At 34.6% G+C, this 25,559-nt stretch overlaps 1 protein-coding gene across 1 annotated transcript in view; it reads left to right on the forward strand.

Moving 5' to 3' along the window:
• LOC138326082 (ATP-binding cassette sub-family D member 3-like) overlaps nt 1-25,559 on the forward strand; it is a 42,473-nt gene that overhangs the window by 560 nt on the left and 16,354 nt on the right. The window contains exons 2-16 of the mRNA XM_069272222.1: nt 22-55; nt 384-433; nt 716-767; nt 5,227-5,315; nt 5,793-5,862; nt 6,247-6,273; nt 6,646-6,716; nt 7,085-7,208; nt 16,765-16,821; nt 17,325-17,377; nt 17,559-17,648; nt 17,919-17,988; nt 19,520-19,589; nt 19,989-20,086; nt 22,560-22,651. Coding sequence (XP_069128323.1) covers nt 22-55; nt 384-433; nt 716-767; nt 5,227-5,315; nt 5,793-5,862; nt 6,247-6,273; nt 6,646-6,716; nt 7,085-7,208; nt 16,765-16,821; nt 17,325-17,377; nt 17,559-17,648; nt 17,919-17,988; nt 19,520-19,589; nt 19,989-20,086; nt 22,560-22,651 — 1,047 coding nt within the window. The remainder of the gene's footprint in view (nt 1-21; nt 56-383; nt 434-715; nt 768-5,226; nt 5,316-5,792; nt 5,863-6,246; nt 6,274-6,645; nt 6,717-7,084; nt 7,209-16,764; nt 16,822-17,324; nt 17,378-17,558; nt 17,649-17,918; nt 17,989-19,519; nt 19,590-19,988; nt 20,087-22,559; nt 22,652-25,559) is intronic.

Here is a 25,559-nt window from a genome sequence, read left to right on the forward strand (position 1 = left end):
TTTTAAATTTTCTGTTTTTAGAAAACAGACTGACATCAAAGTAGTTATCCATGAGGTAAGAATATGTGTGCAATAATTTTCCAAGTTAGCATGTCTTTATGAATTTGTATCATGTTATCAATATTGGATAAAATTCAATTAAATCTGGGTTCAGAATTGGATCATTGGTGACCAGGTTATCATTGAATTGGTAGTGCATCCGGCCAGTATAAGGGTACATAGTGTTCGGAGGTCCTGGATTCAAACCCTTGTCTGGCCACTACATTTTCTCACCTGTCACATTAGCACAGAGAATGAAATTTCCAAATAGAAAGAACATCATTATCAAATAAGTACATTATAGAATGTAAAAAGTTTGAAAAAATAAATGCTTGATTTTACAGAGCGTCAGTCAGAAGAAAGAGCGGGCGGCTGTTGATGGAGTATTTTTTGGGTAAGATAATCAAATGATATTTCTTAACAAAGTTTATCATCATTTACATTATTGTTATTAAAAGTAATATGGAATATTTATGAACTTACAATAAGACCTTGAATCAGAACATTTGAAATTTTGAATAATGAAATATGTACAAATGTTCTAAGAAGATTAATTTTGAAGTTCATATTTGTAATTGAACAAGTACCAAGTATCAGAGTTTTCAAACTGAGAGAAAAAACATGTTATAGACTAATTGATATTGCATGTTGTTTTTTTTTTTTTTTTCTTCCCCAGGCGTCTGTTAAGAATTCTCAAGGTTCTGATCCCAGGATGGTTCACAGCAGAGGTAAATACACAATTCTTTGATTATGTTTGTCATTAAAACTGATCTGTGACATGTGATGTGTTGCTATGAATTCTTAGGGTTTGAGCTGTCTAAAACATTCAATTGTGATACTAAAAACTGTATTGCCCTTCAATATGAAGCTATTGGTGTTCAATATATACCGGTATGTTAATATTGTGTAAGGGGATACTATGTAGAAAATGTTCATGTCAAAAAACAGAATAAATCATAATTGATTCAACCACTTTGATATTTGGTCTTTGACCCATAAATACATAATATTGTACAAAGGAGGTGTTGCATACAGGGTGAAAATCCGCCCACGATATTTTTTTGATTTTTGAATTTAAATTAGTTAATTGCATTAATACACATATGTCTATAATACTTAAAACCCGATTGGACCATTATTAGGACTACAGCGCCCCCTACATTAACACTGGTAAATTTAATGTCCATTGGGCCTTTTACCTAGCATAAGTCATAGTAAAAACACTTAAATCACGTTTTTCTTGTGATTTAAAATACCACATAAAATTGCCTTTTTAACGACATATCACACTTGGCTGTATCCAATATCATTCAATCACAAATCGAACGTAAATATCAAATTTGACAGAAAATACGACTTTTTGAAGTTTTCAATTTTTCGTTCGAGCACCAGAATAAGTAAGGCACTACTCGAGTACCCTAAAATTTTGATGTTTAAAATTATATTCAGGTTATCATCGATTTACCATAAACAGCTCAAGTTGATGAATCATTGGATATGCCACGTTTTTTTAGGTTAATTTCGTCTACCCCCTGTTTTTTCCATAATATCAAAGTACTGAGAGTACACTGTCTAATATTACCGACTTTACTGTTGGAGTAGAATGTGATGATGAGGTGCGTATTTCGACCAAACCTTGAAATAATCATCATAAACTCATGTTTAAATAATATTTTTCAGAAATTCTACTTATCCGTTTTGAAACAGTGGGACACATAAAACTGACAGTTATGATTTAACATATACACAATGCCATGTTGCATTCCAGAAACTGTATAAGCATTAAGGTAATAAATAGGACAGTATGTGTCCTTTGCCCATTGTTATTTAAAGGGAACCATCAATGTTGCCATCGTCTCAGGTAGGGCGTTAGAATTGCACCTGCTATACCCATTGCATGATCGTAAAAGGCGACTGAATTTGGTAACTATTTTGCTGGCGTCAATCAGACATCAGACGAGGCGCTATGTCTCATTTTACCTTTAGTAACATATAGGTATCGCGAAATAATACCACTAAAATGTTTACCAGGTACTGATTACAAGTTATAAGTTTGTTTCTCATCCAACAACCTTCATGAAAGTGCATGATTTCTAGCAGCTTTATTTTGCTAGATACTTTCGTCTAACTTCTTAGAACAAAAGGAGACCGAAATACCTATATCAATGAGTTTATTAGAATTGGTCGGTCAATGTTTATATCAGATTCACTATTTTCAACAACAACAAAAATACTATTGTTACTAAATTAATTATGGGGGAAAAACTTTGATGAAATATCTTGGTTCTGTCCTTTGATGGGGCAACACCATAGAATATATGAAAGGACATACATGGGATGCCGTCCTTAAATGACTATAGCTGTAGTAGTACGTCAATAAAAATCAGCGAATCAACAAGTTTACTTTTGCAGTAGACCAATTCCTGCATTCTTGACTCTATAAAATTGTTTTCACTGTTTGTTTGATTAAATCAAAGCCCTATTGATAGCCAGGATCATGTAAGGAAGGCATCTTATGTATGCAGTGTCCTGAGTGTATGAAGTGCGTAGTGTGCGATATGGGAGACTTCGGTATATTCATGTTGTGTCTTCTTCTATAGTGGAACTCTTGCCCTTTTCATAGTGCTATATCACTGAAACATGCCGCCGAAGACACCAAGCAACACATCCCTCAGTCACATCATACTGACAACAGACGAACAAGTCGTCCTACTCCCTTAATGCTGAGCGCTAAGCAGGGTGTGTCTCCGCCAGGTGACAGAACCCAGAGCCTACCTCACAGGGGCGAGCTCTCAACCGAAGGCCAAATGTGAGACAGTGTCAAGGAAGACGTTAAGAAGTATAAATTAAGTTAGGAAGAAGAGATGCTATGATACGATCCTAAATTTAGTCGCCTTTTCTTATCATGCAATAAGGGCAGTAGGTACAATTCTAACGCCCTACCTGCAGGACCGCATTTTCATCGTTATTTCATTTTAATGTCATAAGGTCATCTAACCAGAAGGGTCAGGATGACCTACAGTCACCATGCTTTGTCCATGGTCGTGCGCTGTTCGCATTTCGTCGTATGTATAAACTTTTCATTCAAACAACTTCTTCTCAATATCCGAAAGGCCCAAGAAACTGACATTAGGCTTGTAGAATGCTGAAATGATGGACCACCAAGTTTGTGGAAATGAATTACCTTGACCTTCATTCAAGGTCAAAGAATTCAAAAAGGCTAAATCTTTTAACGATTTCTTGTGAATAACTAAGATGCCTAGATACCTGATATAAGGCATTAAGTATGCTGGCATGAACGACTACCAAGTTCATTTAAGGTTACAAGGGTCAAATAGGCTAAAAACTTTAAACGACTTATTGTGAATAACTAAGAGGCATTGGAATCTGATATTGGGACTTTAGAATGATAGCTTAAACGACTACCAAGTTTGTTTAAATGAATGACCTTGACCTACCTTCATGGTCACTTGAGTCAAATAGACTAAAATCTTTAAACGACTTCTTGTGGATAACTAAGAGGACTAGACACCTGGTATTGTACATGTAGCATGTTGGGATGAAGGGCAAATGTTCCTAAATCATCTTGCCTGATAGGTCAGGGTGACCTTGAGTGATTGTACTTCGTGCGCCGTCGTTCATAAACCTTTCATTCAAACAACTTCTCAATAATTGGAAGGCATCAATACATGATGTTAGACCTAACATATTCTTAAATAAAGGGCTACTAAGTTGTTTGTCAAATGAATGACATTGACGTTAATTGAAGGTCACAGGGTTCAAATTGGCAAACATAAACGACTTCTTGACTATAACTAAGACGCCTTGCAGTATGCTGGAATAAAGGGCTTCAGACAAGTGAAATATATGAAAATCTTCAAACAGCTTTTCAATATGTGAAAGGCCTAAAGAACTCAGATAGTGGGTCTGTAATATTCCGCATGATTTGTTTACTTTACCTACTTTCATAGTAACAGTTTTTAAATATATCAGACACCAAGAACGTCAATTGAAGAGTTCCTAGAGTGAAATATCTTATTTTGTGCCCCAAAAAGTTAAGCAATTTCAGTCCACTGTATTCTTTTTTCATTACTGTATAGTTTGACTATGTATTATTGTGTGAATAATAGTCCGAGATGGGCTGTTTGGCTGAAGAATGAAATCCAAATTATGCATGACATATTTATGACATAAAAACAACAGTATATTCTTTTGAGAAATATCTAAGGTCAACATATAAGTTACACCGATATACCATAATACATTTCGCTAAACGGAACATTTGCTTATTAATAAGTAAATAAACCCATGAAGACAGAAATACTTCTGATGATTGGTGTAGGAAATATTATAGGACCCTATTTAACATATTGTCTAGTTCAATATATGACCCTAAAATTAACATTTTGTGATATAGGCAAAAGAAGTTTTTATTTAGATGTAGGTCAAATGTCAATATATAAGTCAGTTTGACCAACTTTGGTACACCAACTTACATAGGATATGTTTTACTCAAGTATGACGTCGCTAAAACGGCTTTTGATACATGATAGAGCCGAGAGAAGGACAGATTTCGTTTAACATTTTTAACTCTCAGTACTCTCAGTACTTTGATATTGGGTAAGAAATAAAGGGGGTAGCCGTACAAAAGTGCAAAAAAGTCGGCATACCCAGTGATTCATCGACACAATATTTTCTTGAGTCAATAAATGATATATGAAGATATTTTTGATTGCTGAAATTTTAGGGTACTCGGGGTTTGCCATTGTTATCTAAGGAATTTATTAAAAACTAATGAAATGAAATTCCTCCATTTTTATGAAAAATTAAGAGCAAAACTGGAAATTGCAAGAAAACCCCAACAGATCTAATGACGTATTGTATATCGTTAAAAAGATAATACGAAATGCTATGTTATTACACCAAAATAATTTATCTCTTTGTTTTGTATGTCCTAATATGATGCATTAAAGGCGCACAAGTAGGAATCGGACGTAAAACTTACAAAAGGTGGCGCTGTAGTCGCATGATTAATCTATTCATGGAATAAGTACTGGTCCGATACATATTATGTGCCGATTGATGTATTTGCACCAAAAAATTAAAAATCGATCGTGGGCGGCCATGCAACACCTCCTTTTATCAGTAGTTACACAAAATATGTATGACTTTTGTCTTACTCCCCAGGCATGGTACATGTTCCTTGTGGCTGCAGCACTGATTGCCCGGACGTACGCAGATGTCTGGATGATACAGAATGGCACATCCATAGAGAGGTACACATTACATTATGTATAAATGGTCCAAGAGAGATAATTCACAAAGGGTTATTATATAAAACATATCTTTTTGAATTATCTCGTTATTTCCTTGCCCTTAACATGAAAAATGTTGCTATTATTAATTAACCGATGTAACTAAATTTTCTGAAATTAAAAAAAAAATTGTCATAAATATTTTGATGGTATTTTCTCTTTAAATGTAAACGGGGTAAATTTCTGAATTATGAAATGATAAAATTTGAATTTTTATAACCAATATGATATTGGGGAAAGTTTTCATATACAGAGTTTTAGAGTTTTATACACCTTAGATGACTTATTTCTAAACAATACCTTAAAACATATAATAACTGGAAGGTATTTATTAACACAACTGGTTAGTTAAATAAAAATTTTGTATTTGAGGGTGTTTACGTTCTCGTATATATAGCTATTTATGAATTGTAATCTCCATTTGTGTTGTTATTTTAGCGCTATCATTGGCCGGGATATGGAATTATTCAAGAAGTATCTCTTCAAGTTTATCTATGCCATGCCAATGGTGAGTGTTTTTTGTTTTTATGCCTCTATCATAAAATTTGGTGAGAGAGGGAGACATATTGTACTCCATGTACGTCCCATCCTGTTGTATCCTTATTTTTAGATGGAGGCAATTATGTTTTACAGACATCTCTAAATCACCCAAACTAATACAGTAATTGTATGAGGACAAATTGGGGATCAACACATTGTCAATTAAACGGTTTCCGATTTACAACTACGTCTATTTGTATTTAAATAGAACTAAAACTTTGTTATTTTAAAAGGAATGTAAGAAAAGATGATACTGAACTGTTACAGATTTAAAATTATTTGTGTATTAGTTAATGTTGATAAAGGTAACAAAGTGAGACAAACTTGTAGATTTATTTTTGTTTCTTTTCAGATATCATGTACAAATAATGCTTTAAAGGTAAGTTTATTCACATGACATTTTCAAAACAAAAAACAATCATAAGGATATTAAACAATGACATGAGATTTTATTTTCACATTAATAGCCATATGCATGTATTAACATAAGGTAAATATGAGAATTTCCTTACTAAGATATACAGTATTCGACCCATTTAGCACCTTGGGCGTTTAAAAATCGAAAAAATGAAAAGGTGCTAATAAGACGAAATTATTGCAAATCTAGACAGTTTTATGTAGTTTTGGTCTTTATTTATGCATGGACAATTGAAATCGAGGTATATGTAGTAATAAAGTGTTCTATTTCATGAGAAAAAAATAATATTCTTTTGAAGACAAGCCATTTCTGATAACTTTGTTTTTGTTATAGTATGGGTTGAATGAGTTGAAGCTGAGGTTCCGTACCAGATTATCTGAGAATCTGTATAGAAAATATTTACAGTAAGTTGTATAATCTTGATATTAACTCAGCACTTTACTTTATATCGATGTATATAACTAATGTATAGATATATATTGGTAGGCTTTCTCATTCACCCTTTATTTTGATCCTAACATAAGTAATTTCTAATCAAATGTTTAATATTCTTTGAAAGGTTTACAAAGAATGAAATTATTTTTACTTTCAAACTGTACAAATTACTTTCCCTTGAAAAAGGTGTTCCTTGTACTAAGGCATAATTTTTCCTAATTGTTTCTTTGGGGTCCTATAAACACTTAACTGTCAACACTGCTATGATGTTAATATACCTGTACATACAATTACAGTATCATGGGAGCACATAAATAATGTTTGATTTTATCCACAGAGGGTTTACTTACTACAAAATGTGTAACTTAGACAACCGGATCTCCAATCCTGACCAGCTCCTCACTCAAGATGTGGACAAATTCTGTGACTCTGTGGCAGAGCTCTACTCTAACCTTAGCAAGGTATAATAACTTACAATGTATTGATAAACCTAATTCTGTGACCCAAAAACCGTTTGTTCTGCTATCATAAAGTCATGTTAAAATCAGGGCCTAATTTTTGGTTTAAAAAATGGGCCGAACCTTATAAATTTGTAATATTAAGTAAAAAAAATTGGGGTCTTCTAAGTATACTGTGATTCCGTTGTTTCTCAAAGAAAATCATTTGTATAATAATAATTATATGCATATGATGCTTTTGGCTTGTTATATCTACTCATAAACTATAAATCTGAAGTATCAATTAGGGTACTAAGCTACTACGAGGTTACACATGGAGTCGTGGGTTTGGTGTAGATGTTTTACTGTATAGTTACACATGGAGTCGTGGGTTTGGTGTAGATGTTTTACTGTATAGTTACACATGGAGTCGTGGGTTTGGTGTAGATGTTTTACTGTATAGTTACACATGGAGTCGTGGGTTTGGTGTAGATGTTTTACTGTTTACTGTATAGTTACACATGGAGTCGTGGGTTTGGAGTAGATGTTTTACTGTATAGTTACACATGGTCGTGGGTTTGGAGTAGATGTTTTACTGTATAGTTACACATGGAGTCGTGGGTTTGGAGTAGATGTTTTACTGTATAGTTACACATGGAGTCGTGGGTTTGGAGTAGATGTTTTACTGTATAGTTACACATGGAGTCGTGGGTTTGGTGTAGATGTTTTACTGTATAGTTACACATGGAATCGTGGGTTTGGAGTAGATGTTTTACTGTATAGTTACACATGGAATCGTGGGTTTGGGAGTAGATGTTTTACTGTATAGTTACACATGGAATCGTGGGTTTGGAGTAGATGTTTTACTGTATAGTTACACATGGAATCGTGGGTTTGGAGTAGATGTTTTACTGTATAGTTACACATGGAGTCGTGGGTTTGGAGTAGATGTTTTACTGTATAGTTACACATGGAGTCGGGGTTTGGAGTAGATGTTTTACTGTATAGTTACACATGGAGTCGTGGGTTTGGAGTAGATGTTTTACTGTATAGTTACACATGGAGTCGTGGGTTTGGAGTAGATGTTTTACTGTATAGTTACACATGGAGTCGTGGGTTTGGAGTAGATGTTTTACTGTATAGTTACACATGGAGTCGTGGGTTTGGAGTAGATGTTTTACTGTATAGTTACACATGGAGTCGTGGGTTTTTGGTGTAGATGTTTTACTGTATAGTTACACATGGAGTCGTGGGTTTGGAGTAGATGTTTTACTGTATAGTTACACATGGAATCGTGGGTTTGGAGTAGATGTTTTACTGTATAGTTACACATGGAGTCGTGGGTTTGGAGTAGATGTTTTACTGTATAGTTACACATGGAATCGTGGGTTTGGTGTAGATGTTTTACTGTATAGTTACACATGGAGTCATGGGTTTGGAGTAGATGTTTTACTGTATAGTTACACATGGAGTCGTGGGTTTGGAGTAGATGTTTTACTGTATAGTTACACATGGAATCGTGGGTTTGGAGTAGATGTTTTACTGTATAGTTACACATGGAGTCGTGGGTTTGGTGTAGATGTTTTACTGTATAGTTACACATGGAGTCTTGGGTTTGGAGTAGATGTTTTACTGTGTAGTTACACATGGAGTCGAGGGTTTGGAGTAGATGTTTTACTGTATAGTTACACATGGAGTCATGGGTTTGGAGTAGATGTTTTACTGTATAGTTACACATGGAATCATGGGTTTGGTGTAGATGTTTTACTGTATAGTTACACATGGAGTCGTGGGTTTGGAGTAGATGTTTTACTGTATAGTTACACATGGAGTCGTGGGTTTGGAGTAGATGTTTTACTGTATAGTTACACATGGATCGTGGTTGGGTTTGGAGTAGATGTTTTACTGTATAGTTACACATGGAGTCGTGGGTTTGGAGTAGATGTTTTACTGTATAGTTACACATGGAGTCGTGGGTTTGGAGTAGATGTTTTACTGTATAGTTACACATGGAGTCGTGGGTTTGGAGTAGATGTTTTTACTGTATAGTTACACATGGAATCGTGGGTTTGGAGTAGATGTTTTACTGTATAGTTACACATGGAGTCGTGGGTTTGGAGTAGATGTTTTACTGTATAGTTACACATGGAATCGTGGGTTTGGAGTAGATGTTTTACTGTATAGTTACACATGGAATCGTGGGTTTGGAGTAGATGTTTTACTGTATAGTTACACATGGAGTCGTGGGTTTGGAGTAGATGTTTTACTGTATAGTTACACATGGAGTCGTGGGTTTGGAGTAGATCTTTTACTGTATAGTACACATGGAGTCGTGGGTTTGGAGTAGATCTTTTATTGTATAGTTTCACATGGAGTCGTGGGTTTGGAGTAGAACTTTTACTGTATAGTACACATGGAATCGTGGGTTTGGGAGTAGATGTTTTACTGTATAGTTACACATGGAATCGTGGGTTTGGAGTAGATGTTTTACTGTATAGTTACACATGGAGTCGTGGGTTTGGAGTAGATGTTTTACTGTATAGTTACACATGGAGTCGTGGGTTTGGAGTAGATGTTTTACTGTATAGTTACACATGGAGTCGTGGGTTTGGAGTAGATGTTATGTATAGTTACACATGGAGTCGTGGGTTTGGAGTAGATGTTTTACTGTATAGTTACACATGGAGTCGTGGGTTTGGAGTAGATGTTTTTTACTGTATAGTTACGCATGGCAGTCGTGGGTTTGGAGTAGATGTTTTACTGTATAGTTACACATGGAGTCGTGGGTTTGGAGTAGATGTTTTACTGTATAGTTACACATGGAGTCTTGTGTTTTTGGTGTAGATGTTTTACTGTATAGTTACACATGGAGTCGTGGGTTTGGAGTAGATGTTTTACTGTATAGTTACACATGGAGTCGTGGGTTTGGAGTAGATGTTTTACTGTATAGTTACACATGGAGTCGTGGGTTTGGAGTAGATGTTTTACTGTATAGTTACACATGGAGTCGTGGGTTTGGAGTAGATGTTTTACTGTATAGTTACACATGGAGTCGTGGGTTTGGAGTAGATGTTTTACTGTATAGTTACACATGGAGTCGTGGGTTTGGAGTAGATGTTTTACTGTATAGTTACACATGGAGTCGTGGGTTTGGAGTAGATGTTTTACTGTATAGTTACACATGGAGTCGTGGGTTTGGAGTAGATGTTTTACTGTATAGTTACACATGGAGTCGTGGGTTTGGAGTAGATGTTTTACTGTATAGTTACACATGGAGTCGTGGGTTTGGAGTAGATGTTTTACTGTATAGTTACACATGGAGTCGTGGGTTTGGGTAGATGTTTTACTGTATAGTTACACATGGAGTCGTGGGTTTGGAGTAGATGTTTTACTGTATAGTTACACATGGAGTCATGGGTTTGGAGTAGATGTTTTTACTGTATAGTTTACACATGGAGTCGTGGGTTTGGAGTAGATGTGTTTTACTGTATAGTTACACATGGAGTCGTGGGTTTGGAGTAGATGTTTTACTGTATAGTTACACATGGAGTCGTGGGTTTGGAGTAGATGTTTTACTGTATAGTTACACATGGAGTCGTGGGTTTGGAGTAGATGTTTTACTGTATAGTTACACATGGAATCGTGGGTTTGGAGTAGATGTTTTACTGTATAGTTACACATGGAATCGTGGGTTTGGAGTAGATGTTTTACTGTATAGTTACACATGGAGTCGTGGGTTTGGAGTAGATGTTTTACTGTATAGTTACACATGGAATCGTGGGTTTGGAGTAGATGTTTTACTGTATAGTTACACATGGAGTCGTGGGTTTGGGAGTAGATGTTTTACTGTATAGTTACACATGGAATCGTGGGTTTGGAGTAGATGTTTTACTGTATAGTTACACATGGAGTCGTGGGTTTGGAGTAGATGTTTTACTGTATAGTTACACATGGAGTCGTGGGTTTGGAGTAGATGTTTTTACTGTATAGTTACACATGGAGTCGTGTGGGTTTGGAGTAGATGTTTTACTGTATAGTTACACATGGAGTCGTGGGTTTGGAGTAGATGTTTTACTGTATAGTTACACATGGAATCGTGGGTTTGGAGTAGATGTTTTACTGTATAGTTACACATGGAGTCGTGGGTTTGGAGTAGATGTTTTACTGTATAGTTACACATGGAGTCGTGGGTTTGGAGTAGATGTTTTACTGTATAGTTACACATGGAGTCGTGGGTTTGGAGTAGATGTTTTACTGTATAGTTACACATGGAGTCGTGGGTTTGGAGTAGATGTTTTACTGTATAGTTACACATGGAGTCGTGGGTTTGGAGTAGATGTTTTACTGTATAGTTACACATGGAATCGTGGGTTTGGAGTAGATGTTTTACTGTATAGTTACACATGGAATCGTGGGTTTGGAGTAGATGTTTTACTGTATAGTTACACATGGAGTCATGGGTTTGGAGTAGATGTTTTACTGTATAGTTACACATGGAGTCGTGGGTTTGGAGTAGATGTTTTATGTTTTACTGTATAGTTACACATGGAGTCGTGGGTTTGGAGTAGATGTTTTACTGTATAGTTACACATGGAGTCGTGGGTTGTTTGGAGTAGATGTTTTACTGTATAGTTACACATGGAGTCGTGGGTTTGGAGTAGATGTTTTACTGTATAGTTACACATGGAGTCGTGGGTTTGGAGTAGATGTTTTACTGTATAGTTACACATGGAGTCGTGGGTTTGGAGTAGATGTTTTACTGTATAGTTACACATGGAGTCGTGGGTTTGGAGTAGATGTTTTACTGTATAGTTACACATGGAGTCGTGGGTTTGGAGTAGATGTTTTACTGTATAGTTACACATGGAGTCATTGGTTTGGAGTAGATGTTTTACTGTATAGTTACACATGGAGTCGTGGGTTTGGAGTAGATGTTTTACTGTATAGTTACACATGGAGTCATGGGTTTGGGAGTAGATGTTTTACTGTATAGTTACACATGGAGTCGTGGGTTTGGAGTAGATGTTTTACTGTATAGTTACACATGGAGTCGTGGGTTTGGAGTAGATGTTTTACTGTATAGTTACACATGGAATCGTGGGTTTGGAGTAGATGTTTTACTGTATAGTTACACATGGAGTCGTGGGTTTGGAGTAGATGTTTTACTGTATAGTTACACATGGAGTCGTGGGTTTGGAGTAGATGTTTTACTGTATAGTTACACATGGAGTCGTGGGTTTGGAGTAGATGTTTTACTGTATAGTTACACATGGAGTCGTGGGTTTGGAGTAGATGTTTTTACTGTATAGTTACACATGGAGTCGTGGGTTTGGAGTAGATGTTTTACTGTATAGTTACACATGGAGTCGTGGGTTTGGAGTAGATGTTTTACTGTATAGTTACACATGGAGTCGTGGGTTTGGAGTAGATGTTTTACTGTATAGTTACACATGGAGTCGTGGGTTTGGAGTAGATGTTTTACTGTATAGTTACACATGGAGTCGTGGGTTTGGAGTAGATGTTTTTACTGTATAGTTACACATGGAGTCGTGGGTTTGGGAGTAGATGTTTTACTGTATAGTTACACATGGAGTCGTGGGTTTGGAGTAGATGTTTTAATGTATAGTTACACATGGAGTCGTGGGTTTGGAGTAGATGTTTTACTGTATAGTTACACATGGAGTCGTGGGTTTGGAGTAGATGTTTTACTGTATAGTTACACATGGAGTCGTGGGTTTGGAGTAGAACTTTTACTGTATAGTTACACATGGAGTCGTGGGTTTGGGAGTAGATGTTTTACTGTATAGTTACACATGGAGTCGTGGGTTTGGAGTAGATGTTTTACTGTATAGTTACACATGGAGTCGTGGGTTTGGAGTAGATGTTTTACTGTATAGTTACACATGGAGTCGTGGGTTTGGAGTAGATGTTTTACTGTATAGTTACACATGGAGTCGTGGGTTTGGAGTAGATGTTTAACTGTAAAGTTACACATGAAGTCGTGGGTTTGGAGTAGATGTTTTACTGTATAGTTACACATGGAGTCGTTGGGTTTGGAGTAGATGTTTTACTGTATAGTTACACATGGAGTCGTGGGTTTGGAGTAGATGTTTTACTGTATAGTTACACATGGAGTCGTGGGTTTGGAGTAGATGTTTTACTGTATAGTTACACATGGAGTCGTGGGTTTGGAGTAGATGTTTTACTGTATAGTTACACATGGAGTCGTGGGTTTGGAGTAGATGTTTTACTGTATAGTTACACATGGAGTCGTGGGTTTGGAGTAGATGTTTTACTGTATAGTTACACATGGAGTCGTGGGTTTGGAGTAGATGTTTTACTGTATAGTTACACATGGAGTCGTGGGTTTGGAGTAGATGTTTTACTGTATAGTTACACATGGAGTCGTGGGTTTGGAGTAGATGTTTTACTGTATAGTTACACATGGAGTCGTGGGTTTGGAGTAGATGTTTTACTGTATAGTTACACATGGAGTCGTGGGTTTGGAGTAGATGTTTTACTGTATAGTTACACATGGAGTCGTGGGTTTGGAGTAGATGTTTTACTGTATAGTTACACATGGAGTCGTGGGTTTGGAGTAGATGTTTTACTGTATAGTTACACATGGAGTCGTGGGTTTGGAGTAGATCTTTTACTGTATAGTTACACATGGAGTCGTGGGTTTGGTGTAGATGTTTTACTGTATAGTTACACATGGAGTCGTGGGTTTGGAGTAGATGTTTTACTGTATAGTTACACATGGAGTCGTGGGTTTGGAGTAGATGTTTTACTGTATAGTTACACATGGAGTCGTGGGTTTGGAGTAGATGTTTTACTGTATAGTTACACATGGAGTCGTGGGTTTGGAGTAGATGTTTTACTGTATAGTTACACATGGAGTCGTGGGTTTGGAGTAGATGTTTTACTGTATAGTTACACATGGAGTCATGGGTTTGGAGTAGATGTTTTACTGTATAGTTACACATGGAGTCGTGGGTTTGGAGTAGATGTTTTACTGTATAGTTACACATGGAGTCGTGGGTTTGGTGTAGATGTTTTACTGTATAGTTACACATGGAGTCATGTGTTTGGAGTAGATGTTTTACTGTATAGTTACACATGGAGTCATGGGTTTGGTGTAGATGTTTTACTGTATAGTTACACATGGAGTCGTGGGTTTGGAGTAGATGTTTTACTGTATAGTTACACATGGAGTCGTGGGTTTGGTGTAGATGTTTTACTGTATAGTTACACATGGAGTCGTGGGTTTGGAGTAGATGTTTTACTGTATAGTTACACATGGAGTCGTGGGTTTGGAGTAGATGTTTTACTGTATAGTTACACATGGAGTCGTGGGTTTGGAGTAGATGTTTTACTGTATAGTTACACATGGAGTCGTGGGTTTGGAGTAGATGTTTTACTGTATAGTTACACATGGAGTCGTGGGTTTGGAGTAGATGTTTTACTGTATAGTTACACATGGAGTCGTGGGTTTGGAGTAGATGTTTTACTGTATAGTTACACATGGAGTCGTGGGTTTGGAGTAGATGTTTTACTGTATAGTTACACATGGAGTCGTGGGTTTGGAGTAGATGTTTTTACTGTATAGTTACACATGGAGTCGTGGGTTTGGTGTAGATGTTTTACTGTATAGTTACACATGGAGTCGTGGGTTTGGAGTAGATGTTTTACTGTATAGTTACACATGGAGTCGTGGGTTTGGAGTAGATGTTTTACTGTATAGTTACACATGGAATCATGGGTTTGGAGTAGATGTTTTACTGTATAGTTACACATGGAGTCGTGGGTTTGGAGTAGATGTTTTACTGTATAGTTACACATGGAGTCGTGGGTTTGGAGTAGATGTTTTACTGTATAGTTACACATGGAGTCGTGGGTTTGGAGTAGATGTTTTACTGTATAGTTACACATGGAGTCGTGGGTTTGGAGTAGATGTTTTACTGTATAGTTACACATGGAGTCGTGGGTTTGGAGTAGATGTTTTACTGTATAGTTACACATGGAATCATGGGTTTGGAGTAGATGTTTTACTGTATAGTTACACATGGAGTCGTGGGTTTGGAGTAGATGTTTTACTGTATAGTTACACATGGAGTCGTGGGTTTGGAGTAGATGTTTTACTGTATAGTTACACATGGAGTCGTGGGTTTGGAGTAGATGTTTTACTGTATAGTTACACATGGAGTCGTGGGTTTGGAGTAGATGTTTTACTGTATAGTTACACATGGAGTCGTGGGTTTGGAGTAGATGTTTTACTGTATAGTTACACATGGAGTCGTGGGTTTGGAGTAGATGTTTTACTGTATAGTTACACATGGAGTCGTGGGTTTGGAGTAGATGTTTTACTGTATAGTTACACATGGAGTCGTGGGTTTGGAGTAGATGTTTTACTGTATAGTTACACATGGAGTCGTGGGTTTGGAGTAGATGTTTTACTGTATAGTTACACATGGAGTCGTGGGTTTGGAGTAGATGTTTTACTGTATAGTTACACATGGAGTCGTGGGTTTGGAGTAGATGTTTTACTGTATAGTTACACATGGAATCGTGGGTTTGGAGTAGATGTTTTACTGTATAGTTACACATGGAGTCGTGGGTTTGGAGTAGATGTTTTACTGTATAGTTACACATGGAGTCGTGGGTTTGGAGTAGATGTTTTACTGTATAGTTACACATGGAGTCGTGGGTTTGGAGTAGATGTTTTACTGTATAGTTACACATGGAGTCGTGGGTTTGGAGTAGATGTTTTACTGTATAGTTACACATGGAGTCATGGGTTTGGAGTAGATGTTTTACTGTATAGTTACACATGGAGTCGTGGGTTTGGAGTAGATGTTTTACTGTATAGTTACACATGGAATCGTGGGTTTGGAGTAGATGTTTTACTGTATAGTTACACATGGAGTCGTGGGTTTGGAGTAGATGTTTTACTGTATAGTTACACATGGAATCGTGGGGTTTGGAGTAGATGTTTTACTGTATAGGTTAACACATCGTGGGTTTGGAGTAGATGTTTTACTGTATAGTTACACATGGAGTCGTGGGTTTGGAGTAGATGTTTTACTGTATAGTTACACATGGAATCGTGGGTTTGGAGTAGATGTTTTACTGTATAGTTACATATGATGCTTTTGGCTTGTTATATCTACTCATAAACTATCAATCTGAAGTATCAATTAGGGTACTAAGCTACTGGGCAAAAAAGGATTATTTGGGAATGTTGACCTATATCGGCCCAAAATGCACTACAGAATTGGTCCGGAAATTGATAATACTGGTGTAACCTGGTCAATACTAGCCACAATATATCGCTCGGCTAGAGAGAACTTCTCTTTAGCTCGATCGGTTGAGCGTCAGACTAGTAATCCAGAGGTCCCGAGTTCGATCCCTGGCAGAGGCAGTTATTAGATTTATTGTAAATCCTGTACCCTGTTACACTGGTAAAAGTTTTAACCTTGCATCCATAAGTACCATACCATGTTTTCCGATTAAGATGACATAACTGTATATAAACCAGGCTTACACATTTTAATATAATTCCCTATTCACTTTGTTGTAGCCGATTCTGGATGTCATCTTGTACTCGGTGAAGTTAACTGGAAGTATAGGAATTCAGGTAAGTAATTGCTGGGTTTTTTGTAGAAAAAACCACTTTACCCTGGTACTTAACAAGTTCTTCCTGAGGAGCTTGAGAAAGTTGACGATCTGTTACCTTGTTAATAATAAATGCCTAATTAGAGACTTCAGTATGAATAAAAACGTTAATAACATAAGTCTAGTTACCTTTCGATTCATTTGAACCTCTATCTTTCATTAGGCTAGTTACAGAATATTAGTTATCCATACTGTATATATATAGTGTATTATTCAATAATGTAGATTGAAATTTTAGCAGTTAACTTATTTAATCAGAATTTTTTTACATTTACAAATTATTACTTAGGATACCTTTAGTATAGCACAATTTACAACACAAATTCATCATGATGCTAATATAATCAAAAATGGAAATATTTTATTGCGCCATGATAGAAAACCTGTATAAGTATAGCAGTATATGATCCTGAAGGAATTACGGTATGATTATTTCTCATGCTGATAAATCTGTTTCATTTTTAGGGACCAGCAAAGATGTTGGTGTATCTAGCCGTGTCAGGGTTAATACTGACAAGGTAAGTGGGGTTAATTGATCAATTTAAACACGATCATTTCCCTTTGTGTTAACCATTTCTACTGTCATACAAATTGTTTTAGTCAACTACCTAACTTAACATGGTTAGATATCCAATGAAAGTTATTCATTTACTCTGAGAAATCACTTTCACAAATAAGTGTAGAATGTGGATTTTTTAGGCTGAGAAGACCTGTGGGAAAACTGACTGTGATAGAACAGAGGCTGGAAGGGGAATATAGATACGTCAACTCTAGACTTATAACTAACAGGTAAGAAAAAATGTTTCAAGCAGATGGAATATTAAGGCTTACTCTTCAGATCTGTGAGAGGAAATCATAGTTTGGTAGGAGGTGAACTGAGACCAAAAATTGGAGAAAGAAATTAATTTGGGATGTTAATGATTTAATGGAAACTTTGAGTTTGGTTAGGAGAAATAAATCATAATTCAAAATTAAGTTAAGATCGAATTGATATACAAATTTCTGTAAAAGTTTGACAATATATGTGTAATCTTATTCCATGCTATTGTTATATTACAGTGAGGAAGTTGCCTTTTATCAAGGAAACAAAAGAGAACAGTATATCATATTGGCTACTTTCAAAAAACTGGTACGTTTTGCACATAATTTATGGTAATTTCACCAAATACAGGGCATTTTTTCCTGTCCCCTATAATTTGTATTTGTTATTATGACCATCTCACCATTCTGTATTACAACCAGTCTGAACTTTTTCAACAGGTACAATGATCCTACCAACTTTTAGTTATTACTGCCGTTTTATCATAAGATTGCACGATTGTGTTACAGTACTAGTGTATCGACTCACTGTAGTAGATTACATCGCTACATGTTACAGGTGAAGTGTCTATGTAACACGCATTGTGATTGGCTGAGTTGATCTAAAAATAGAAGAGAAAAACTTGTGTGCACAATAAAGCTGTTTATTTAGCATGCCATCCTTGGTTTCATTTTCTTCTGATATTCAACGAATTTAACAACTTCTTCACTGACCTTTGTTGGTGTCATGATAGGCCGAACACGTGGAAGCAGAGAACCATGCTGTTCCTCGTACAACTTTGCGATGTTTCGACAGGTGGATTTACAAACGCTGCCCGCTTTAGATATATTTCCATATGACATCCCATTCGCGTACTTTTAGATCGGTTCGTGGCTTTGACATGTCGACATATGATTTGTTGAGGACTGCTTCTATTTTTGGCTGTGATCGGTTGAACCGCTTCTAATTTTGGCGCAATTTTAGCGAGAGATTAAAATAGTAACGTAATGTTATGCATGTGCAAACACACATGTACCAGTAACTTATAATATGCACGCGTTGACAGCTTGGCGATCGACGATTTTTAGTACTTCCACACTTTTATTATTTAGTATAAAGTTCAAATTAAGAGTTAAACTAACATATTAAATATACCTTACCATAATTATGAAACTGAACAGTTATGTTTTAGCAGATACTTTCTTCTTGACCTTCATTAAAGGTACCAGTATTATTATGTTTAAATCAATATTATGTATTCTTCTACAGCTAATATAACCTGATTGTGTGTTATCTCTTTCCATGTTTGATTTTTTTTTTCAATCATATTATTTATATATATTTACAACAGCTATTTCAGGAAACTCGGTCTGTCAAGTTCGTCACATGTGCTAGGTGTACTACGGAAAAAACACCCCGGATCAAAACAGTCATGTATATTACAGCGCAAATTCTATATATCAGAGTTATTTATTTTTACGGCGTAATACTTCTATTTTACAAATATTAGTTTTTGAGATGTTTATCTATTTGAACGTTTGTAATTGTTTCGACATACTTACAACGTCCCGATTGCACAAATAGGGGCCATTTTAAACTGGGGTGTTTTCCCGCGGATGTACAATTAGGTTGTGTAACGTTTATTTATATACACACTTCAGCCAATCACAATGCGTGTTACATAGACACTTCACCTGTACCATGTAGCGATGTAATCTACTACAATGAGTCGATACGCTAGTACTGTAACACAATCGTGCAATCTTATGATAGAACGGCAGTAAGTCAACTATATTTGATGTGACGTTTTATATTATACTCAAGTAATTTTGGATTTAAATTTGTTGTTTTGTGTTGACAGGTGAACCACTTACGACACTTCATTGGCTTTAGGCTACAAATGGGCTTTATCGACAACATAGTCGCTAAATGTAAGTAAAGTAATCAAACTTATAGAAGAATCTGGGAAGGAAGATAAAATATAAAATTTCAAAAGGTGCTGACAACAATCTTTGTTTGCATGCAAAATTAGATATAAAGTGTGGTTGTATAAGTTGTTCAAACTCTACAATTTCAATCAAATTAATTAATGCAAGTATGATTAAAAAAATTAGCAATTACAAAATCAACAGAAAATATTGATCTTAAAACAAAACTGATTGCACGAGAGTATATATAAATAGTTTAAGAAAATGCTCTTATACCGACTGACTTTTTTTTTTCGGAAATAAAGATTAAATCTTAGATATAAATTGTTAAATGACAAACATGTTTTACATTACACAATATATTTTTATCTTGACTTAGATATCGTAATACTTTGTTTGTAGACATAGCTACTGTAGTGGGTTATCTGGTCGTCAGTCGACCTTTCCTTGACCTCACCAATCCTCGTCACTTAAACAGTACACATAGTGAGATGTTGGAGGTAAGATCTGCTGTCAAATCTCTGTTATATCTAAAGGATCTTAAATGTTGGAGGTAAGATCTGCTGTAAAATCTCTGTTATATCTAAAAGATCTTAAATGTTGGAGGTAAGATCTGCTGTCAAATCTCTGTTATATCTAAAAGATCTTAAATGTTGGAGGTAAGATCTGCTGTCAAATCTCTGTTATATCTAAAGGATCTTAAATGTTGGAGGTAAGATCTGCTGTCAAATCTCTGTTATATCTAAAGATCTTAAATGTTGGAGGTAAGATCTGCTGTCAAATCTCTGTTATATCTAAAAGATCTTAAAAGGTAAGATCTGCTGTCAAATCTCTGTTATATCTAAAATCTTATGTGGAGTAAGATCTGCTGTCAAATCTCTGTTATATCTAAAAGATCTTAAATGTTGGAGGTAAGATCTGCTGTCAAATCTCTGTTATATCTAAACTAAAAGATCTTAAATGTTGGAGGTAAGATCTGCTGTAAAATCTCTGTTATATCTAAAGGATCTTAAATGTTGGAGGTAAGATCTGCTGTCAAATCTCTGTTATATCTAAAAGATCTTAAATGTTGGAGGTAAGATCTGCTGTCAAATCTCTGTTATATCTAAAAGATCTTAAATGTTGGAGGTAAGATCTGCTGTTGATCTTAAATGTTGGAGGTAAGATCTGCTGTCAAATCTCTGTTATATCTAAAAGATCTTAAATGTTGGAGGTAAGATCTGCTGTAAAATCTCTGTTATATCTAAAGGATCTTAAATGTTGGAGGTAAGATCTGCTGTCAAATCTCTGTTATATAAAAGATCTTAAATGTTGGAGGTAAGATCTGCTGTCAAATCTCTGTTAATCTAAAAGATCTTAAATGTTGGAGGTAAGATCTGCTGTAAATCAAATCTCTGTTATATCTAAAAGATCTTAAATGTTGGAGGTAAGATCTGCTGTCAAATCTCTGTTATATCTAAAGGATCTTAAATGTTGGAGGTAAGATCTGCTGTCAAATCTCTGTTATATCTAAAAGATCTTAAATGTTGGAGGTAAGATCTGCTGTCAAATCTCTGTTATATCTAAAAGATCTTAAATGTTGGAGGTAAGATCTGCTGTCAAATCTCTGTTATATCTAAAAGATCTTAAATGTTGGAGGTAAGATCTGCTGTCAAATCTCTGTTATATCTAAAAGATCTTAAATGTTGGAGGTAAGATCTGCTGTCAAATCTCTGTTATATCTAAAAGATCTTAAATGTTGGAGGTAAGATCTGCTGTCAAATCTCTGTTATATCTAAAGATCTTAAATGTTGGAGGTAAGATCTGCTGTCAAATCTCTGTTATATCTAAAAGATCTTAAATGTTGGAGGTAAGATCTGCTGTCAAATCTCTGTTATATCTAAAAGATCTTAAATGTTGGAGGTAAGATCTGCTGTCAAATCTCTGTTATATCTAAAAGATCTTAAATGTTGGAGGTAAGATCTGCTGTCAAATCTCTGTTATATCTAAAAGATCTTAAATGTTGGAGGTAAGATCTGCTGTCAAATCTCTGTTATATCTAAAAGATCTTAAATGTTGGAGGTAAGATCTGCTGTCAAATCTCTGTTATATCTAAAGGATCTTAAATGTTGGAGGTAAGATCTGCTGTCAAATCTCTGTTATATCTAAAAGATCTTAAATGTTGGAGGTAAGATCTGCTGTAAAATCTCTGTTATATCTAAAAGATCTTAAATGTTGGAGGTAAGATCTGCTGTCAAATCTCTGTTATATCTAAAAGATCTTAAATGTTGGAGGTAAGATCTGCTGTCAAATCTCTGTTATATCTAAAGATCTGTTATAAATCAATCTTTATATCTAAAGATCTTAAATGTTGGAGGTAAGATCTGCTGTCAAATCAAGTCTGTTGGTATCTATCTAAAGATCTTAAATGTTGGAGGTAAAGATCTGCTGTCAAATCTCTGTTATATCTAAAAGATCTTAAATGTTGGAGGTAAGATCTGCTGTCAAATCTCTGTTATATCTAAAAGATCTTAAATGTTGGAGGTAAGATCTGCTGTCAAATCTCTGTTATATCTAAAAGATCTTAAATGTTGGGGGTAAGATCTGCTGTCAAATCGCTATCTGTTATATATATTGATATAACAAGAAAATATTTAACATTAGATATTGTTGTATCATTGTGTAGGTAAAGTAACATTAAAATTATCTTAACTATTTATGATGAGAAAGAAATTGCTGTCAAATCTCTGTTATATATAAAGGATCTAAAATTCATATAGGATTTTATGAAAAAGTCTAAAAAAAAATATTTTAGCAAGCCTTTGCAAGCAAAAAGTAAAACTTAGAGACAAGTTATATTACACTAGTGACATTTGTAAAAATATTACATGGGCGATGAAAAAACTGCAACTTATGCCTATAGATATCCAGATAGCTGCCCGTGTTTTAACAGTGATTTGGTAATTAGTATACCGGGTCTCTATTCAATAACAGGACTATTACAAGAGTGGCAGGATGTTGGTACGAATGGCCGAAGCTATTGGCCGAATTGTCCTGGCTGGACGAGAGATGACCAGACTAGCTGGGTAAGCAATTTACTTAAATATGTATATAAAAATGTGTAATATTTAAATCAGAATGCAACACAAGACCAACATAATGCTTGAAGAACATCAAATACTGTACCTGATTTTTTTTTGAAATGTTGTAGTTCAGAAAAACAAGACAAAAATTGTAAGAGGTAAACCCACTTTGTCCATGGCTACTAAATTTTACAAACAAGATCATGGGGATTAACTTTTTGGAATATTTTTTTGGAAATACCTTTCAAACAAAGTGTGGAGATAAACTTTTGTGATTATACATAGATCAAATTTGTAGTAAATAAATTGTATAGAAAGTTGGTTAACAGCACACACATTCCAAATGAATAAAAAAACACACAGTTAGTTATAACTTTGTCTATACAGACAATAATAATTTTGTCTATACAGACAATAATAACTTTGTCTATACAGACAATAATAACTTTGTCTACACAGACAATAATAACTTTGTCTATATAGACAATAATAACTTTGTCTACACAGACAATAATAACTTTGTCTACACAGACAATAAAAACTTTGTCTATACAGACAATAAAAACTTTGTCTATATAGACAATAATAACTTTGTCTATACAGACAATAATAACTTTGTCTATACAGACAATAATAACTTTGTCTATACAGACAATAATAACTTTGTCTATACAGACAATAATAACTTTGTCTACACAGACAATAATAACTTTGTCTATATAGACAATAATAACTTTGTCTATACAGACAATAATAACTTTGTCTATACAGACAATAATAACTTTGTCTACACAGACAATGATAACTTTGTCTATACAGACAATAACAACTTTGTCTACACAGATAATAATAATATACAAGACAATAACAACTTTGTCTACACAGATAATAATAACTTTGTCTATACAGACAATAATAACTTTGTCTATATAGACAATAATAACTTTGTCTACACAGACAATAATAACTTTGTCTACACAGACAATAATAACTTTGATTGTACAGACAATAATAACTTTGTCTATACAGACAATAATAACTTTGTCTACACAGACAATAATAACTTTGTCTACACAGACAATAATAACTTTGTCTATACAGACAATAATAACTTTGTCTATACAGACACTAATAACTTTGTCTATACAGACAATAAAAACTTTGTCTTTACAGACAATAATCACTTTGTCTATACAGACAATAATAACTTTATCTGCACAGACAATAATAACTTTATCTGCACAGACAATAATAACTTTGTCTATACAGACAATAATAACTTTATCTGCACAGACAATAATAACTTTGTCTATACAGACAATAAAAACTTTGTCTATACAGACAATAATAACTTTGTCTACACAGACAATAATAACTTTGTCTATACAGACAATAATAACTTTGTCTATACAGACCATGATAACTTTGTCTATACAGTCAATAAAAACTTTGTCTATACAGACAATAAAAACTTTGTCTATACAGACAATAATAACTTTGTCTATACAGACCATGATAACTTTGTCTATTGTCTATACAGTCAATAAAAACTTTGTCTATACAGACCATAATAACTTTGTCTATACAGACAATAATAACTTTGTCTATACAGACCATGATAACATTGTCTATACAGACAATAAAAACTTTGTCTATACAGACAATAAAAACTTTGTCTATACAGACAATAAAAACTTTGTCTATACAGTCAATAATAACTTTTTCCACACAGACAATAATAACTTTGTCTATACAGACAATAATAACTTTGTCTATACAGACCATAATAACTTTGTCTACACAGACAATAATAACTTTGTCTATACAGACAATAATAACTTTGATTGTACAGACAATAATAACTTATTGTCAATACAGACAATAAATAACTTTGTCTATACAGACAATAATAACTTTGTCTATACAGACAATAATAACTTTGTCTATACAGACAATAATAACTTTGTCTATACAGACAATAATAACTTTGTCTATACAGACAATAATAACTTTGTCTACACAGACAATAATAACTTTGTCTACACAGACAAAAATAACTTTGTCTGCACAGACAATAATAACTTTGTCTATACAGACAATAATAACTTTGTCTATACAGACCATGATAACTTTGTCTATACAGACAATAAAAACTTTGTCTACACAGACAATAATAACTTTGTCTATACAGACAATAATAACTTTGTCTACACAGACAATAATAACTTTGTCTATACAGACAATAATAACTTTGTCTATACAGACAATAATAACTTTGTCTATACAGACAATAATAACTTTGTCTACACAGACAATAATAACTTTGTCTATACAGACAATAATAACTTTGTCTATACAGACAATAATAACTTTGTCTATACAGACAATAATAACTTTGTCTATACAGACAATAATAACTTTGTCTATACAGACAATAATAACTTTGTCTATACAGACAATAAAAACTTTGTCTATACAGACAATGATAACTTTGTCTATACAGACATAAAACTTTGTCTATACAGACAATAAAAACTTTGTCTATACAGACAATAATAACTTTGTCTATACAGACAAATAAAACTTTGTCTATACAGACAATATAACTTTGTCTATACAGACAATAAAAACTTTGTCTATACAGACAATGATAACTTTGTCTATACAGACAATGATAACTTTGTCTATACAGACAATAAAACTTTGTCTATACAGACAATAAAAACTTTGTCTATACAGACAATAATAACTTTGTCTACAAAAACTAAGACAATAAAAACTTTGTCTATACAGACAATAATAACTTTGTCTACACAGACAATAAAAACTTTGTCTATACAGACATAACTTTGTCTACACAGACAATAATAACTATGTCTACACAGACAAACAAAACTTTGTCTATACAGAC

The sequence above is a fragment of the Argopecten irradians genome, chromosome 6 (assembly GCF_041381155.1).
Source record: "Argopecten irradians isolate NY chromosome 6, Ai_NY, whole genome shotgun sequence".
In the NCBI taxonomy this organism is placed as follows: Eukaryota; Metazoa; Mollusca; class Bivalvia; order Pectinida; family Pectinidae; genus Argopecten; species Argopecten irradians.